At 40.5% G+C, this 20,220-nt stretch overlaps 2 protein-coding genes across 2 annotated transcripts in view; one reads left to right on the top strand and one right to left on the bottom strand.

The window, feature by feature from the left end:
* Positions 1 to 20,220, top strand: part of EFHC2 (EF-hand domain containing 2) — a gene marked incomplete at its 3' end in the record, with an annotated part of 156,992 nt that overhangs the window by 34,567 nt on the left and 102,205 nt on the right.
* Positions 16,328 to 18,858, bottom strand: LOC309796958 (putative deoxyribonuclease TATDN2; the record flags this gene model as incomplete). The annotated part of the gene is made up of 4 exons (XM_082610349.1): positions 16,328 to 18,173; positions 18,273 to 18,280; positions 18,445 to 18,510; positions 18,796 to 18,858. The coding sequence occupies 4 exons, from the start codon at positions 18,856 to 18,858 to the stop codon at positions 16,328 to 16,330; spliced, it is 1,983 nt and encodes a 660-aa protein (XP_082466475.1).

The following is a 20,220-nucleotide window of genomic DNA, read 5'->3' as shown; positions in this document are numbered from 1 at the left end:
CTGTCTGACTTACCTTACTTAGCATAATGCCCTCCAAGTTCATCCATGTTGTTGCAAATGGCAAATATTTTCATTCTTTTTTATGGCTGAGTAGTATTCCATTGTGTGTGTGTGTGTGTGTGTGTGTGTGTGTACACACCACTTCTTCTTTATCCATTTATCTGCTGATGGACACTTAGTTTGCTTCCATAGCTTGGCAATTGTAAATAATGCCAATGTGAACATTGGGGTGCATGTAACTTTTCGAATTAGTGGTTTGGGTTTTTTTTCAGATACATATTCAGGAGTGGAATCGCTGGATCCTATGGTAGTTCTGTTTTTAGTTTTTGAGAACCCTCCATACTGTTTGCACAGTGGCTGCACCAGTTTACGTTCCCACCAAAAGTATACGAGGGTTCCCTTTTCTCCACATCCTCAGCAACACTTGTTATTTGTTGTCTTTGTGATAATAGCCATTCTGATAGATTTGAGTTGATATCTTATTGTGGTTTTGCATTACCCTGTTGATTAGTGATGTTGAGCATCTTTTCATGTGCCTGTTGGTCATCTGCATTCCTCTTTGGAAAAATGTCTATTCAGTTCTTCTGCCCATTTTTTATGACTGTGTATCTTAATAAATCTCATTTATGGGGACAGCAGACTAGAGTGAGGCTACATCTGTAATTGGGAGAGAAGCAGCCGTCACTCCCATGAGCTAGGACAGGAGGATACTTGGCATTTTGTGGCTTGGACAATGTTTATGTTCTGTCTGTGTTTAGATGTAGCTATGGAGTGGTCTGTTTTTTTGGTCTTGATCCACTGTGGTCACAGAGCAGCCTTGTCTGAGGATGGTATTTTCTGGAAGTGTTCATGTTCAGCGGGAGAACACCAAGACTTTGCTGTGGCTGCCAGACCAGCTTGTAGCAGCACCAAGACCAGCTGATAGTGCCAGGCTGGCTCCTGCATGTCAGGGGCTGCTTTTCTCCTTACCCAATACCAGCCAAAAGTTTTAGTTTTCCCACAGGGGATCAAGGAGTGATCAAGTAGGCTAGAATTTTGTATTGGCAAAGAACAATACATGACTACAGATCCTTGAAGTTTTGCCTAAAGCCAATTAGGAATGTTACAAAATATAATCAGCATATATAAAAATAAAATACAATTAAAAATTTAAAAATAACTAGAAAATGTGTCAGATACTATACCTTTAAACCATACCCAAAAGGTCAAATGAAAAATTTCTGTATGTTTATGTAACTTTCAGATTATCTGAAACCTGTTAGAATCATTTCATAAAAGACACTGATATGTATAATTATAACACAATGTGATTGTAATACATTGCCATTTAAATCCCATATTTTAGGTCACAGTTACATAATCTTTAGCTACTTAGCTTTAAAGATGAAATCAAAAGGCTTGCCTGAAATCAAACATGTCATACCCCAAATTCTCAACTGTATATTCTGCATCTATTTCTAAAACACAAAATTACCTTCTTTAAATTTATGTTAAACTGGTAAAGTTTCTAATTTCATCATGCATTATGGCTTTCTTTAATCTTTTGAAATTCAGAAGGCATTTAATAAAAACCCCCAAATCTGGAATAAATGTTTTTGGAATAAAAAGAATGAGGTTCATAAATGAGTCTCTGACTGAAGAAGAGAGAGTTCTTCCTCCCCTCTTTTCTAAAACCTAGAGTGTGGTTACCAGGCAAAAATTTAAGACCCTCCCCTCAGAGTTATACTTTTTATCAATAAGTAGGCCTGTGGCTTATTCTCATTAGCCCAAAGTTAAACTTGTCTTTTTGAGCTTAAACCTGAGTAGATACCACTACACACCCATTAGAATGGCTATAACTTAAAAAGACTGACAATACCAAGTGTTGACAAGGATGTTAAGAAACTGAAACTTCTATATATTCCTGGAAGGAATATAAAATGGTACTGCCATTTTGAAAGACAGTTTGGCAGTTTCTTAAATAGTTAAACATATGCTAACACATGACTTGGTTAATTCCACTCCTACATATATTTCTAAGAGAGATTAAAACATACGTTCATGCAAAAACTTGTATGTGAATGATTATAGCGTCATTATTCATAATAGCCAAAAACAAGGAACAACCCAAATGTCCATCAACTGATGAATGGATGAACGAAATGTGGTATAGCCATACAATGGAAACTATTTGTCAATAAAAAGAAACTACTGGTATATAGTACAATATGGATAAACCTCAAAAACATACTAAGTAAAAGAAAGCAGACACAGAAGACTTCATATTGTATGATTCCATCTATCTGAAATTCTAAAAAAGGCAAATATATCAGAGAAAGCAGATCAGTAGTTGCCTGGGTTGGCAGTGGGAGAGGGAATGTTTTGGGGGTGATAGAAGTGTTCTAAACTGGATTGAGGTGATGATCACACAGGTCTATAAATTTATGAAAAGTCATTGAACTGTATACTGACAAGAGGTGAGTTTATGGCATATAAATTACAGTTTAATATATTAGTCTAGGACTGCCATAACAAAATACCATAGAGTGGGTGCCTTAAACCACAGAAATTTATTTTCTCATAGTTCTGGATGTTAGAAGTCCAAGATCACGGTGCTGGCAGGGTTGGTTTCTCTTAAGGCCTCTCTCCTTGGGTTGCAGATGGCCGCCCTCTTGCTGCCTCTTCACGTGGCTGTTCTCTGTACATACTGATTTTTTTTTTTGAACACAAAAATCTTTGTCATGTATAACATTTTAGTTCACAAATTAGGAACTGATAGTTACTGTTTGATTTGTTGACTTATATTTTAGGCTGACTTATATTTTGATATGAATTTTTAATCTATACAGTAATGTTTATTTTTTAAAAAGTACTTCCCTCTCTGAATTCAGACCAGCCGCAGGTTTATTGGAAACATTTAAAAGATTATTTACCTTCCTGAATTTTGTATTTGCAGGATTCTACCCTATAGTAAGCTCACCCTTTTTTAACACTGATGGTGGGTGATGGTACAAATACTGACTATATAATCTATGTTCTTTTTTTTTTTTTTTTTTTTGCGGTATGCGGGCCTCTCACTGTTGTGGCCTCTCCCGTTGCGGAGCACAGGCTCCGGACGCGCAGGCCCAGCGGCCATGGCTCACGGGCCCAGCCGCTCCGCGGCATATGGGATCCTCCCAGACCGGGGCACGAACCCGTATCCCCTGCATCGGCAGGCGGACTCTCAACCACTGCGCCACCAGGGAGGCCCCGTATGTTCTTTTTAAAAAAAATATTTTTGAAATAATTTTGTACTTACAGGAAATCACAAAAATGGCACAAGACAGTTCCTGTGTCTCTTTTCCCAGCTTTCCCCAACAACATCTTATACAATTATAGTACATTATCAAAACCAGGAAATTGACATTAGTATACTATTAAACTTGCAGACCTTAATTGAATTTCACCAGTTTTTTTTTTTTCGGTACGCGGGCCTCTCACTGTTGTGGCCTCTCCCGTTGCAGAGCACAGGCTCCGGACGCGCAGGCTCAGCGGCCATGGCTCACGGGCCCAGCCACTCGCGGCATGCGGGACCTTCCCGGACCGGAGCACGAACCCGTGTCCCCTGCATCGGCAGGCGGACTCTCAACCACTGCGCCACCAGGGAAGCCCGAATTTCACCAGTTTTTACATGCACTCATATTTCCCCTTCAGTTTATAGTTCTATGAAATTTTATCACAGGTACGGATTCATGTAACCACCACCACAATCAGGACACAGAAAACTATTCCTCTAGGATTTTGTTGTTTGAGTCTTTATTTTAATCAACTTTACTGAGGTATAATTTGTATATGATAAAATGTACCCATTTTAAGCATACAGTCTCATGAGCTCTAACAAATGTATACACAGATAACCCCACCCCAGACACCATATAGAACATCTCTACCACCCTAGACAGTTCCCTCATGCCCCCTTCCATTCAGCCCTCCTCCATGGCTCTGACTTGTATCACTATACTTTTGCCTATTCTTGAACTTCATATAAATGGAATCTTATAGTGTGTCTTCTCGGGAGTCTGGCTCACTGTTTGGGATTTAAGATTTGAGGCACAGCTTTGATGCTGTGTATGTATATAAAGAAAGTGCAGCCAATTCACATGTAATAATTCACCATGGCAGATTTCTGGTTACTTTTATAATTGTTTTTCATTCTCTGGATTGATATTCCTTTATTTTTAAACATACTGGATTTAATTTTTTTCAAATAAATTGCTCTCCTAACTCCCTTCAGAGGTTTAAAAACATTTAGCATTGTTAATTTCTAAATTTAAACATGTTAGAATTGTTCATATCCTTCTACTTATTTTAATTATGCTCCTCTATTTAAATACCTATTCTGAGTATGAAATGCATTGTGGTGTTTAGTGTGGTAATAGTTCTTTTAATAAAGAGGATTCTTCAGGGACACATGTCATTATCATAAACCTTTTATCAGAGGTACAAATAATTGAGGGCGCATGGCTGTTCATTCTAGGACATCAGAAATGGGGAGGTGGCAGGGAGGGCATGAATTCCACATTATTGAAAGGGGGACAGAAATGCTTATCTCCATTCTTTTTTCAATGTTGTCCAATTTCCTTTTCTTATATCCCATCTCTCAACCTCCTTAATCTTTCCCCTTCCATTCTTTTGACCTCTTTCTCTATTTCTTTTTCTCTCTTATTGGACTTCGTCTGTCTCTTCATCCTCATTCTCTTTCCTTTCATGCATTTTTATTCATCTTCCATCATGTGTGCCCTATTTAACTTTCTTCCCTTTGCCTGCTTTGTCTTCCTCTGTCCCAGGCCTTGCAATTGCTGACTTCTCTTCTTAGGAAAGTAGAATCATCATCATCATCATCATCATCATTATTGCCAGGGTCTTTTCCTTTCCCTTTACCTCTAGGATTGAACCCAGGGTATGTATGTCACCCCAGATGGAGCATTGTTTGAATGAACTTTGTGTACATTGGTTGGGGTATCCCTTGGGAACATGGTCCTCCTGCAACACCCCTGTAATGGGAGGCTCTCTGGTGTAGTGGAGAGAGCAAGGGTTTTAGACAGATGGGTTCAGAACCTGTATTTACCATTTGTTACCTATTTCATCTGAGCTATGTTTTTAACCTCTCTTGGTCTTAATTCCCTCATCTGTCAAGTAAGAGTAACAAACCTATCTTAGAGTTGCCGTGAGCATCAGATGGACAATGCACATCAAGTGCCCAGCTCATCGTATGTAGTCCTGAAGAATTAACTCTCCTCCTTTGCTTAAGGCCTGGCTTATTTTCTTACGTGGGGTAGGGAGGGCGGTGTTCCTAGGGAAAGTGAAGCATAAGCTGGGACTACCCCAGTCATCACCTGTGCTGCAGGATTCTTGCATTTTTCTTTGGCACAAATTCTGCCATATTCCAGAAGAATCAGTTTGGAGATGCCACCATTGAGACCAGTGAATTCTAAAAAGTAGCCATTAAGCTATCGATGCATTGCTCTTTCCAGTTGTTCCCCAGTGTTCCATTTATTCTGTGGGTATTAAGGTAGTTTAAAAAGTCTTCTATTGTTTAAGAGAGTTTGTCATGTGTCTTCTATTTTAGCAAATTCACTTAATGGTCTTTTAGGGGAAAGGTGATAAATAACTACATTTATTATTGTTTTACTTTTTCACTATTCTGAACTAATAGCAGTCAGTAATAGACTACTACAATTGTATTTACATTCCGATTATTCTAAACTCAAAGATTTTACACCATTGTCATCTAGGTTCTAGAAACTTCATGTAGGCCCTTTATTGTTTATCAAAATTTTACTTCCTTTGTAGTCTACCCTGTTGTTTCCCTCCTTTTTAGCCTAAAATATAAAATCTGTTTTTGAGTGTATTTTATTCTATCTCTGGTTCTACTTGTTGATTTTTTTCATCTGGTGTTTCATGGCATTTATTTATGTTTTTATTTTAAACTTTTTATTGAAATATAGTTGATTTATAATATTGTATTAGTTTCAGGTATATAACATAGTGATTCAATACTTTTATAGATTGAATTGCCATTTCAAGTTATTATAAAATAAATAATGGCTATATTTCCCTGTGCTATACAATATATCCTAGTTGCTTATTTATTTTATACATAGGTGTTTGTATCTCTTAAAACCTACCCTTATTTTGCCCCTCCCCCTCCCCACTGGTAACCAGTAGTTTGTTCTCTGTATCTGTGAGTCTGTTTGTGATATTAATTCATTTATTTTACTTTTTAGATTCCACGTATCAGTGATAACATACAGTATTTGTCTTTTTTTTGACTTACTTCACTAAGCCTAATACCCTCTAGGTCTATCCACATTGTTTCAAACAGCAGAATTCCATTCTTTTTTATGGCTGAGTAGTATTCCATTGTGTGTCTGTATATATCACATCTTCTTTATCCATTCATATGTTGATAAACACTTGGATTGCTTCCATATTTTGGCTATTGTAAATAATTCTCCTGTTAACATTGGGGTGCATGTATCTTTTTGAATTAGTGTTTTTGTTTTTTTCAGATACATACCCAGGAGTGGAATTTCTGGATCATGTGATAGTTCTATTTTTAGTTTTTTGAGGAACCTCCTTACTTTCTTCCATAGTGGCTGCACCAATTTACACTCCCACCAGCAGTGTACAAGGGTTCCCCTTTCTCTGCATCCTCGCCAACATTTGTTATTTGTAGACTTTTTGATGATAGCCATTCTGACAGGTGTGAGGTGATGTCTCATTGTGGTTTTGGTTTGCATTTCTCTGATGATTATCAGAGCATTTATTTTTACATTTGTGTTTGAATTTCAAAAATAAAGCTGTTTTTCAATTCTGGTCTAGTTGGCTTTTACAGTCAGCTTTATTAATTGAAGCTTTGGTTCTTACTGATATGTAATGGGGATAATATTATTAATGTGTGTTCCCAGCTTTCTCCTTTTCCCCACACCCTGCCTGCTGAACAAAAATTTGTCTTTGCTCATTCCACTTCCCACCCCCCACCCCCAGCTCCATCCTCTAAGGATTCTTCTGAGTTTTTCAGTCAGATTCTCAGGCTTTGGGGGATGCAGAAAAGGGAGAAAGGCTGGAAAGAGCTGGGGGGAGGAGAGAGAGAGGGAGAGAGATGTCTTAGCACTGATGGTGAGGAAATGTGAGACTAACAAGACTTGAAAAAGAGAGGAAAGGCATTTTTGTGAGAAGTGGAGATGTGGAGCATAAATTGGATCACCTTTAGAGTTTCTTCAGGGAGCTAAGGTGAGACAGAGTTTTCAATTGCTGTTGGTTGCTCAGCCTTTTCTTGGACTATATTACCATGCTGGGCCTGGTCCACATTGGCTCATTATTTGAGTTACATCTAAATGTTAAGTCACTAAATTATACATTTTTGTTTATATTTAAACAAGTAAGAGAGCCACCATTACCCTCTGTCACTGATCAGTTGACCCCTCTCCTCTCTTGTTTCCCTCTGAAATCTCCCTTTCATCAGTCTCCTTTCAAAGGCCACTGCTGCTATCCTATTTCATATCTTTCATCCAGAGAGTAGCCTCTTCAGCGCCATCCCTGCCTTCAATCTGATTCCCCTTTCAACTGCCCACTCTGCTACAGGGTTAACTTTCTAAAATATTTAGAATCCTTTGACTTAGCTTTGCATGGCCTGGGGACCACCTGTCTTTTGGCTCTTGTACCTTACTCATCTCATCTCCTCTGCCACCCCTTCCCCACTCAGCCCTCAGCCACACAAAATGACTCGCAGGACCCCACATACCATATACTACCATGCTCTTGTAACTTTGTACATGCTGTTCCCTCCACAGAGAATGCCCTTACCCACCTGTCCACGCATGCAGTTCTTCTTTCATCTCTCAGCCTTGAAGACTCATTTCACTTGTCACCTCCACTGTGACGTGTTCTTCTTGATGCTCTCTCAGGTGGTTCGCACTTCCCCCTCCTACTGGAGCATTTTCAAACCCCTGTTAGAATAGCCCTGTTACTCTTCTCTGTGTCCTTCACTGAGCTGGAGTGTGCTGGGGATTTTGTGGCAGTTCAGGACATAATGCTTAACCTCTGAAGGTGGCCTCTGAAGCTAGGCAGTGTGAGTTCTAACCCCAGCTGTCCTATTCTCTTATCTCGAGACCTTGGGTAAATTATTTAACTTCCTAAACCTTGACTTCTGTAAAACAAGGATCACAATATTACCTATTTTAGAGCTGTGTTGTGAGGAGTAAATGAGATAGAGTGTAAAAGAACTTAACACATTGCCTGACCCATTATAACTACTTAATCAGAGTTGGCTATTTTCATTTATCTTTGAATTCTCAGAGCCTAGCACAGTGCCTGACACATCACAGGTGCTCAGCGATGTATACTGAATGGCTTTGTAAGAATATTATTTTGTCTCTCCTAATGGCTTTTCACTTTATCTCCAGCGCATTATAATTATTTGGAGGTACCATTCCCTGTTTTGCAATTATTTGCATATAGTCTAATCTCCCTTACTTGACTGTGTAATCCTTGTAGCTGGAGAGATTGTTTTATTGAATGCTGTACCCTCCGCATAGAGCTTTGAACTTAGCAGGTGCTCTGTTAACTGGGTTGGTCTGTGTTACTTTGCTTTTGATACAGGAGCCTTTCCATATGAAGTATCCATTTTGTGATCTCAGCTGTTGATGCACTTGTGGGAAGTAAGTGACATACTTTGAAACTAGTAGGACAATCTAATGTACAGGGGAGTCCAGTTTATTGAGTAATTATTAGAAGTATAGAACAGATTCTTTCGATTGGAGGAGAACATAAAAGGCATCTTATCTAAGCATCTTTCTTCTTACTCTTTTGGGAGGAATCCAGCCTTTTAAAGTACATATCTCAAAATGATGGCAAGAAAGAGTGTTTTTGCCTCAGGTCCCATTATTATTCCCTCTGAATATATATATATAAAATACTTGGTAAATTATATATATATATATATATATATATATATATATATATACACACATATATTTACCAAGTATTTTTCTTTGTCTTTTATATTGTAGGTGCTGTTTTTCTTTTGTATCTTTAATATTGAATATTTGAATATTCATTTTTCTCTATTCAGTTTATAAAACCCCATGATTAGCAATGGGATTTCTGTTGGATAGGGTTACCCCCTTCTTTTCAACCTAATTATTTTTCCAGGAAGACTTATTTTTAAGCAGTGGGTCTGAACCTCTTCTCTTAGTAATATCAAGTGTTTTTAAATTGCCTTGCCCAATAGATTCCATAAGGATGTGAAAAGACAATTTTAGATGTGGTTTTGACAGTATTTTTAAGCTTCTAGCTTTGCATCCTACACTGATTTATATATTATTCAGTATTTTTATACATTCATTTTCTCTCCAAAGTGCTGTTATATATACATAATTTTCTTAATCCTTTAAATAGTGCTGCACTGTCCTGTGGTGAGCAAGTGTTGATTTTCTAAGTTTTGCTAAAAGGTTAAGCAGGGAACAAAGACTTTAAGTGGTTTGCACCAGTTATATGGTTAATTAGTGATACAGCTACAAGAATAATATTCTAGCATTCGAGTCACATCTTTTTCCCCTTTTATAAACCATAAAATCAGGTCTTAAGAAGAAGCAGACAAGTAAAAATAAATTTGATGAATGTTTATGCTGTCCATATAGGTTAGGTGCATTTCATCTTAAACCCACCCTAGATTTAGTCATGAAGATTTGAGCATAAATTATAAATGGATTCATGATGATAATATTTTTATAATATGAAAAATTTCTGGAAATCGTCTTTCTATAGTTTGTATTTTTTGTCATTTATTTATTGAATTTACCTTTATTGACCATCTCTTATGTTCAACAAGCTAAATGAGATTCAGATTTGTATAACTTGAATTTTCTAAAATGATATGCCTATTTAAACACAGTATCCATAGGAACATAAATTTATCCAAAAAAAGTGAGGAAAAAATGAGAATTTGGAGTGAGATTATAACTTAGGCATTGATATTTAGATGAACCTCTCCACCTCCACAATCCCAATTAAAATGACTTCAAAATTTTTAAATACGGAGAAACCATAATAGTGTTGGAGGCCAGGGGGGAGGTCCATCTTCTTGTTGCAAACTGTGAAGAATTTCCACTAGATACAGTGCAGGTGAAATCATATTGAAGAATTATACCAAAACCAACATGCAATTTCACTTCCTAAGAAAGTGACAAGAATTGAGTTGGGGGGTTAGGACAACCTGTAGGGGCTTCCACTTGGCTTACTTTCACAGCTACTGATGGATTAAGAGTGTCACTAGGAGGCCCAGGAATAGTCACACTGAGGGAAAAAGCAGGCCCTGCATTAGGGCATTTCTCTGATGCAACAGGCAATACACACGAAGGACTAGCTATATTCGCTCTGTTCCCGGAGTGGAGGTCGGGTCAATTTATAAAATTTTTGTGTGGAAAAATCTGAAGTTTTTCCTGCAGGGGACTCTCCATGGCCCCAATTCCCTCCCTGCTTCCCTTAACGTGCTGTATATGAATTTCTATCAACCAGCTTCCCACTGAGAGGAGGAATCAGAACATTGGAATGGACGGTGAAGGAAGGAAAGAAGACCTGCCCACCCTATTTTTAGAAAAACAGGATGGACTGCTCTTTGTTCAAGAATGAACAAAGAAACCCAACAGAAGGTTTCTGAAAAGGCTCTGCAACATAAATGGAGGAGAACATAGTATTTAAGAGGCAGAGGAAAAAAAATATTTATTTTAAAAATATGCTTTCTATAGGAAAATGAATATTTTTGATAACGATTTACTTTGTGCTTTCTATTGAGTGCAAAGAAGTATACAAAACAAAGTAAGCGTTTAAAGCAAACTGAAGTGAAGTCTAGAAGGAGAAAAGAGAACAAGAGAATACGTTTAAAATATTGCTGAATGAGACTGTAGGTGAAAAGGAAAGGGAACTTGCTGCAGAAGGAAGAAATGTGAGGAAACTAAAAAGCATTATATGTAGTAAAATTTAAAAAAAAGAAACTGGAGAAAATGAGATGAGTGATGGAAAAGGCAAACTTGAGAAATTCTCCCAGAATGCAGAGGAAAAGGTCAGATATGAGAGCTTGAGATAGGTAATGAAAGGTTGGACAGAGGATGGAGCTCTTATAATATATAGACAATTGTTCCTAAAGAATTAGAAGCTAGATTAAAAGCAACCAAATCAGTTAAGCATGCCATAAGAAAATAATAAAAACAAAACCAACTTTCTAGACTATAAAAAGACACAGATCTACAGATCAAATGCTTACCGTGTACCAGAGAAAATAACAAAAAAAGAGACCAATCATTAGATATAGTCTGGTATTTTTTATGTTAATTTCAAGGATAAAGCAAAGAAATTACCTAGCATCCTGAGAGAAAAAGTAGTTTAACCCCCAAAGAAGAAGAAGTTGACATCAGAATTCTCTGCAGTCTTAAATGCCAGAAGACAGGGAAGCAATGTCTGTAACTTTTAGGGGAAAATGTTTGTGACCCACAAATTCTAGACTCAGCCAAGGTGTTACTAGTGAAAGCCGCAGAAGGATGTTCTCAGATATATGATTTCTCACAAATATGCCATCCACATACTTTTCCTGAGAAAGTTGCTTGAACATGTACTCCAGCCAGTTGTAAAGCAAATTAAACAGTTCAACCATGAGGGAAGTCATGAAATAAAAGGGTTAGTGGTGAGCAATGGAAACAAACTTATAAGTAATTATAAAATATAAATAAAGTTGAAAACAGTGTAAACATTTTAAATGTTTATTGGAAGATGAAAGCACAATAAACAATAATAAAATGACAAATGCAAGATAGGGATATAAAAAGAAAACATATAGTATTTTTCGCCATTCAAGGGAGTTGTTCCAATAGATGTTAATTTTTGGAATTCACACTTGAACTGACAATTCTTTTTTTTTTTTTTTTTTTTTGCGGTAGGCGGGCCTCTCACTGTTGTGGCCTCTCCCGTTGCGGAGCACAGGCTCCGGACGTGCAGGCTCAGCGGCCATGGCTCACGGGCCCAGCCGGTCCGCGGCATGTGGGATCTTCCCAGACCGGGGCACGACCCCGTGTCCCCTGCATCGGCAGGCGGACTCTCAACCACTGTGCCACCAGGGAAGCCCGAACCGACAATTCTTTACAAATTAAAAGTAACAATGAATAGAGTTGAAATCTCTCTCAATCAATGGGGAAAAAAGCTTCTTATACCATCTTTCTCTAGGACCTGTAAATATTCCTTCTTTAACTCTGCTTAATAAACATATATACTTTGTGTTTTTAACTACGTTAAAAAAGAAAAAAAAGAAAAAAGACTTTTAAAGTAAAAATACACCAGAACATGAAAATTGTATATAGATTGGTGGTGGGATTTTGTGGCACATAACTCTTCAGTGAGTATGGGCATGAAAACATAATCATTTTTTAAAAGTATATATAATTTGGGGGCTTTCCTGGTGGCGCAGTGGTTCAGAGTCCGCCTGCCGATGTAGGGGACACGGGTTCGTGCCCCGGTCTGGGAAGATCCCACATGCCGCGGAGCAGCTAGGCCCGTGAGCCATGGCCACTGAGCCTGCGCGTCCGGAGCCTGTGCTCCGCAATGGGAGAGGCCACAACAGTGAGAGGCCCGCGTATCACACACACACACAAAAGTATAAATTTGGCATAATTAAAATATGAATTTTTTAAAAGAATACATAATGACATAGAATCACAATTATGTTAAGGAAAGACATTAACAAAACAGTGTAGTAGGAATATCCTACACTTCTTTCTGTTCCTATTTTCATATTTTTGTAATGCATATGTATTAATTTTTATAGTGAGAAAATAAACTTCATTAAAATAAAAAATCCTATAGATAAGGCAGAGTTATAAGTAAGGCAGATTTATAATATTGAATGCTTTGTTCTTCCCCCCCAAATTAAAAATAAACCAAGCATTTAATTAAGGCATTAGAAAAAGCATAACACAAAAAAATACATCTGAGAACTGAAGGAAAAAATTAATAAACTTAAAAGCAGAATTTTATAAATCAGTAAACAGAATAGATTTGAACAAGAAGTCAAAGAGTTGAGTCTTAAAAACAACAGAATTAACAAACTTCTAGCTTACTTACTCAGGAAAGCAAACAAAAATACACAAAATAGTGTATTTAAATCAAAAATTCAGAGGAAATAAAATGCACTGCTTATGCTAATTATAAAGTGAAGTGAATATTATAGTAAATATTAAGTAGCAAAGTTGACTCAAGGAGTACAACAGTGGAATTGGCCAATAACTAGGGAAATATTAGAGAAAACCTCCAAAGAGCTACTCCAGTTGTTAAAGTGATTGTCTCTAAGTAGTAGGATTGTGGACTTTTCCCCCCACTTTGTGCTCTTTGGTAGTCTCAAAGCCGCATAACATAGGGAGATCAGCTCCATGCTCTGTGACTGCCTAGAGGGGTGGGATAGGGAGGGACGTCTGGATCATGAGGTTTTTTTGGTTCGTTTTTTGTGGAATTTTTTGTGGTTTTTTTGTTTGTGGTTTCTTTGGTTCTTGTTTTTTGTGTTTTTTTGTTTTTGTTTTTGTTTTTTTACTAGTAACATGAATAGATGAAACAAGTGTTCTTTACTGTATTCAAGAAATAAGTAAAGGAAGATTGTGAGTTTTGACTTAGGCCACTCTGGATGTACTACACTCAGAAAAGACTATATTGCTCACTCCCCTTCCTAAAGAAATAAAGCTGAATTATGGCAAGGTTCTCTCCTGCACGTTAGAAACACTGCAGAGTATGGTCTGTGCATTTGCCATCAAAATTGTAGAGGGAGAGGAGCAGGTGAGGAAAGTATTTTCTCCATGTAAGAAGGAGATCATTTTTTTTTTTTTGGAAAGGAAACTTACTTTAATTATAATATGTGTATATCCTGTTTATCTTGTTGATTGTGCACTTACAAAAGCAACCATTCATTCACACCCATTTTTAAAATGCGCACTTGGTAATGTCACTTTGCTAGAACCAGATGAATAACATTGTGTTCTCCACAGATCTTATGTTGTGAGAAAGGTAAATGAAAAGAGGATGTTAGAATGTGATGAGTGGAGATACGTACAAAATGTGATAAGGGCATCACAACAGCAAGAGTGTGACTAAGGTCGTGTTTCCAAAGAACTTGAGCTCATTGAATTGTACCTCAAGTTAATCAAATTAATCTAAAAGTAACTTGGAGAAACACCTTCTTGGGTATTTGGGACTCACATTAGCATATCACAGGAAATGTGAAATGAAAAAAAAGTCTGAGGAACTTTGTACAACTCATTATTTACCAGAAGTGTGTGCCCGTGGAACCCTCTTCCCTAAAATTGTTTATCACAAGCTCAGGGCTCCAGTGGGTTGAGGGACACACTGTGAACAATGTCTATTTAAAGTGTACATTAAATGGAAAAAAAAACCTTCCTAACTCAAAACATTGGCTTAATTTTTGAACGTCTTCTGTCTTGAAAAATATAATCAAGTTGCACCTTTAACACTGCATCAGCTTCTTTTGTTCTACTAAGGAAAGTGAAGCACTTCAGCTATGGCTTTCTTCTTCTCAAAAGACTGGATTCCCAACAAAGGGGAAATCTATGCTATATTCAGTGTTATTTATAGGAAATATGAACTGTCAAGTTCCTGGTAGAGCTTGGTCTTTTTCATTTATTTCTTTTATTATGGATTACATCTACCTGCAGAATATAGGTGGCCTTTCAACCTTGCCTTGCCTTGTAAATTAAAGAGGAATGCTAGAACTAGGATGGCTTATTACTCTATTCTCTTACTAATATCTGCCACCTCGCCCAAATACTATCATTAACTGCCAGGTGTTAATGAAGTTAGTTATTCATTCGTATGTTAATCCAAGAAATCTTTGCTGAGTGCCTGCTCCGTTCCAGGCACTCTTCTAACATCGGGTGTATGTACAGTGTGAACGAGACTGACAAGCTTGTAAACTTACAATATAGTGGGGAAGATAACCAATGAACACACATATCTATTAACAACACAATCTCAGACAGGGCTAAGTGCTAGGATTAAATCAAAATAGTAAGTCCAGGATTTTTTTTCCTCCCAGGTGAGGTGAACACTTACAGATTGGTGGTCAGGGAGGGCTTCTCTGTGGAGGAGACTTCTGAGCTGAGAACCAGATGGTGAGGAGCCAGCTGATTTTTCTGGATCCTCATAAATAGGCACAAAGGAAACTAGAGAAGTCTGAAGTATGCTGGGCCTCTTTTCATTGATTTAGTTTTCAAGAGTAAAAGAGATTTTCCATTTTAAAAATGGAATTTCTCATCCAGTAATCGGACTCCTAGACTTAGGTGTGTGCCTTGGATGGCAAAGCTGAATTTCCTAACTCCAATGTTTTCCTTAAAATGTGAGTTCATTTTAATTTCTCAAGGAGGAAGGCTGTTTGCCAAATGGGCAGCTGAAGCTCTTCTCTGTTTCTGCCCTTGTGGAGAATGGTATTTCTAAGTGATATACATTTGGGCCTTGTTAAGAATCAGAGCAATTTGAATGAAGAGTTGCTATTACTAGTATGCTAGTTATCTGAAGAGCTTTGGAATTATCCAAGTGTGGGAAGGGAGTTCAGTTCAGATTCAAAACTCATCTCCTCAGTGGTTGTAAAATTCAACCGATTTGGCTCCCATCGATTCTAAGGTCCCCCACAGCCCTCCCTGGCACATTATGACTATTAACTAATTTTTATCTAAATTCACTTCCTCTTAGATGAAATGCTACTGTTGGTTTATCTTTAGAAATAAGAAATTGCAAGTTGAACAGTCACTGAATTTATAAATTTAATAACAACCCATATGGACTATAACAAATACATTTTGGGAACAAACGGAACAAATCACCTAGCTCACTTCTAAAATTCAACATTCCTTGCTTTTTTTTTTTTTCAAAGACAAGTAGGTGGGTGACTTTAGTCACCAACTGCTCAGAAACACAGGCTGCAGAGAACGGGGATTTGGATTAGCAAACCAGAACCTTATGGAACTCTTTCTTCTCTACTGACTACCCTGGCACAACTAGGAGGGAAGGAAACCCCTAATAACATCAAGGGCAGTTCCCCTTAGTCTTCCTCCCATCCCACTGCACCCCACCCTACCAGCCAGAAGCAGGAGTCTCATGAAGAAGTTTTGCGGAGAACATCCTGTCCTGGTTTCTTCTGTTCCAATGGGCTTGCCAAACACATCCTTGACCTGGGACACAGGCAGAGTTCAAACCAAGTCTATGTTGTCAGCCTGCTGGTCTCCCTTTTCTGGAAGACTCCTGACTGTGCCCTCTCTGCTTAAATATTGTAGAGGCGTCTAGTGTTCTCTCGTAAGGTGGCCAAGGTGTGGGAGAGTGGCTGTTCTTTGATTCTGGCAATCTCTCGAACCGTATGCAGGGCCAGGCCTGGGTGGGCTAACGGGCAAAGGCTTTTGGGAACTGCACGAGGGAGGAAGTAGGGAGCATCGGTTTCCACGATGATTCTCTCCAGTGGGATGTGTTTCACAGCATACCGGACCCCCCAGGCGTTAGGGTAAGTCAGGACTGCAGTGAAGCCCACAAACATGTTGGGGAAGTAGTCCAGAAGGGGCTTGATGACTGCGTAATTGCCAATGAAGCAATGCCTATGGATCTTGTAGTCAGAGGGCACATATTTTTTCAGGATGACCATCAGATCTTCCTCAGCTCCTCGGCAGTGGATCACCACGGGCTTCTTTAGAGACACGGCCAGCTGCAGCTGTCTCTCAAATATCTTGCACTGCTGTGGGATACGTGTGCTGCACTTATGGGAGTAATCCAAGCCAATTTCTCCATATGCTACAGCCTTGGGGTGCTGTAAGGCTTGCACAATATCGATTTCGTGATACAACTGGTAGTAACGTGCAAAATGGGGGTGACAACCAAAGGCCCCCCAGACCAGATCCTCTTTCAACAGCTCCTCCCATAGACCATCCTTCAGTGTGCGAGGATCAGAGAAATCAGTGATGCACCCGTGAAATTCCTTAGGGAAGGACCAGCTATAGACTTCTCTGAACTCGTTAAACGTCCCTTTGAAAGACAACTTGGAATAGAGCATGTCCAGGTGACAATGGGTATCAATGAAACCCTCCTGTAGGTTTTGTTTCCAGTGGCTCCTTGGCAGGGAACAAGATGCATGTCCTCCCCAAGAATGTGATGGTGTCTCCTCTTGGAGATGGTATCTCCTCTCCTTCATCCCGGCTTCTGAACTTGTAGAGAAATGAAATGAATGAGAATTCGGAGACTGATCTTCTTCTGATGCCTTCAGTTCTCCGGGCCAGGTTGGGGAGTACACTGGAAGATTGAAGGTATGACCACTCAAGGAACTCTGGCTGCTCTTCCCAGCCTGGGATGTGTTGCTCCTGCTGCTGCCGCCCATGAAGAAAGAGCAAGGAGGCTTGGGACTACTGGGCCAGTAGCTGACAGAGTCATGCCAAGGACCACTATACAAATTAGGCCAGTAGATGAAAGGCTCAGCTGTGAAGGATGGAGGCGTTGAAATTCTTGCGGGACTGAGTGAGACTGGCTCCTCCTGAGGGAATCTGAGGGCAGAAATCTCATCCACGTCAGACCAGCCACCTCCTGAAGAAGGGTGCTCAATTACCATACTCTTACCTTGATGCTTTTGGATTTGTGAATGACAGTCAGGTCCGCCTAGAAATTTTAGGGCTGGAGAGGCTTCTTCAAAAATGAGTGCCCCTGGGTCACCAAGTGGCTTCTCACGATGTACCATCATTCTCCTGTCACAGAAGTCGCTGATCTCTATCTTCTCTCTGACCTCTGAGGCAGACACTATTCTTTGAGGAGCAGAAAAGGGGACATCCGTGGCTGATCTTCCTCCAGAGCTGGGCTGCTGTCTTGTGCTCCATTCTGTACTAGTGGCAGCCTCTCCTTCTGCCATCAATGTTCCCAGGATGCCCTGGATCGCCTTCACAAATATCATTGAAGAGCCTTGGTCTTGCTGTCTAGCCCAGCTTCTCTGGCCCTCGTCTGCTTCCTCAGTCTCATTATTCTGACCCTCAGCTATGGCTGCAAATTTAGGGTTTACGGAGCTATAGAAACTATGTTTGGACATACCTGTCAGGTTGTAGGCATCCTCTGGAGAAGCCATTTCTTCTAGAACGGGGCTGGCAAAGCACAAAGGGGATGGCGCTGAGGCGATTCCACGGACGAGAGGAACCCGGAGTGCTCCGAATCAGGTAGTCTTTGGAGGTTGCTCCACCCACATGCGAACCTGAGGAATGGGAAGAGTATAAAGAGAAGTAAAATGAGGAGGTGGAATTTCCCTGACAGGATGAAGCCCAGGAAACCTCGGCTTGAAGGCCACAAGGACCTCCTTCTGAGCTTTCAGGCACCCGGGCGGCTAGGCTCCCCAGAACGTAATGCAGAGCCCTAAGCTGGCTGGCTGGAGGAGGCCACGTCACTGGGCCCCCAGAGGCATCCGCGTTTGCTGGGGGATCCTACCTAAGTGCCGCTCCTGTGGTCCTTTACCTTGTGCCGCTCCCGCTCCTGCTCCCGCGGCTTAGGGAACTTTCTCCTTTCTTTCACTCGCCCATCACAGTTCTCTGTGTTCCAGAGATGTCAAAGTCCTTCCACTGAGTTTGTGATCTCAAAACTATTTGGAAAAGTCACAAAGATCCAGGATCGACTGAAGGATTGGTTCGACGCGCAACCCCTCAGCGAGCTCCAGAGAAGAGTGGCGGCGACTTTTTTTTTTTGGTGGCAATTATTTCCGGGGCGTCAAGGCACTTCCGGGGTTTCAAGGCACTTACAGGATATCAAAGCACTTCTGGGACTAGAAAGCTTTTCCATTTGGTTTGGAATACAAGGCCCTTGTGAGATGTCAGAGCCCTTGAAAAGGCTGCAAGGTAATTTAGGGACCCCATACAGGCGCCCCTGAGTTGGGCTGGTGGCCTAGAGGTCCAGGCTGCCGAAGGAGTGCAGGAGGGCGGGGCTGAGCCCAGCGCTGGAGGAGGTGGGGGGAGGGCACAGCTCCTTCCGCCCACCCGCCCTGGCCACTGGAAATACTCCCGCAACACGGGGTGCCCCCCCATTCTGCTTCTACCTCAGGTCTGTTCCCGCCTCTCCACAGCTGCCCCTCCCCCCCGCCCCTGCCTCGTGTGCGTCGCAGCGAGCCCGCCACTGGAGTTGCCGCCATTGCTTGCTTTGTGTTACTCCCCCACCCCGCCTCGTGTGCGTGTGCGTCGCAGCCAGCCCGTCACTGGAGTTGCCGCCATTGCTTGCTTTGTGTTACTGCTCCCCGCCCTTCATGTGCGTCGCAGCGAGCCCGCCACTGGAGTTGCCGCCATTGCTTGCTTTGTGTTACTCCCCCACCCCGCCTCGTGTGCGTGTGCGTCGCAGCCAGCCCGCCACTGGAGTTGCCGCCATTGCTTGCTTTGTGTTACTCCCCCACCCCGCCTCGTGTGCGTGTGCGTCGCAGCCAGCCCGTCACTGGAGTTGCCGCCATTGCTTGCTTTGTGTTACTGCTCCCCGCCCTTCATGTGCGTCGCAGCCAGCCCGCCACTGGAGTTGCCGCCATTGCTTGCTTTGTGTTACTGCCCCCCGCCCCTCGTGTGCGTCGCAGCCAGCCCGCTACTGGAGTTGCCGCCATTGCTTGCTTTGTGTTACTGCCCCCTGCCCCTCGTGTCCATCGCAGCCAGCCCGCCACTGGAGTTGCCGCCATTACTTGCATTTTGTTACTTTCTCCCCACCCCCGCCAGTGTTTTTGAAAAGCATAATTATGGTTTATAAAGCATAGTTTAAGTATACATGGTTTTGAAAACATAATTGTAGTATGTTACCATTTTCAGTCCTGTGGTTTTTTTCCACTGGACATTTGTGCATATCCTAAGCATTTCTCTTATTGCTGCATCGTTTTAAAAAACATCATACTACTGCCTTCGTAATATTCCATAGAATACATACATGTGCCATAATTCACCAGATCCTTCCTTTCTTGTTAGATCTTTAATTTACCCCATTCTAATTTTTTTGTGTAATAAAAAAAAATGCTGCAAAGAACATCTTTGCACGTATGTTTCTCCATATTTTGGTTTGGTTCTTTGGGCTGCATGCCCGGAAATGGAGTTCCTGAGAAGAAGTATAGGAATTTTAAAATGGCTCTTCAGAGCATCACACTACCTCAGAAGAACTGTAATAGTTTAAAATACCATG

The sequence above is a fragment of the Mesoplodon mirus genome, assembly GCF_964341445.2.
Source record: "Mesoplodon mirus genome assembly, chromosome: X".
Lineage (NCBI taxonomy): Eukaryota > Metazoa > Chordata > Mammalia > Artiodactyla > Ziphiidae > Mesoplodon > Mesoplodon mirus.
This window is presented reverse-complemented; position numbering and strand designations above follow the sequence as displayed.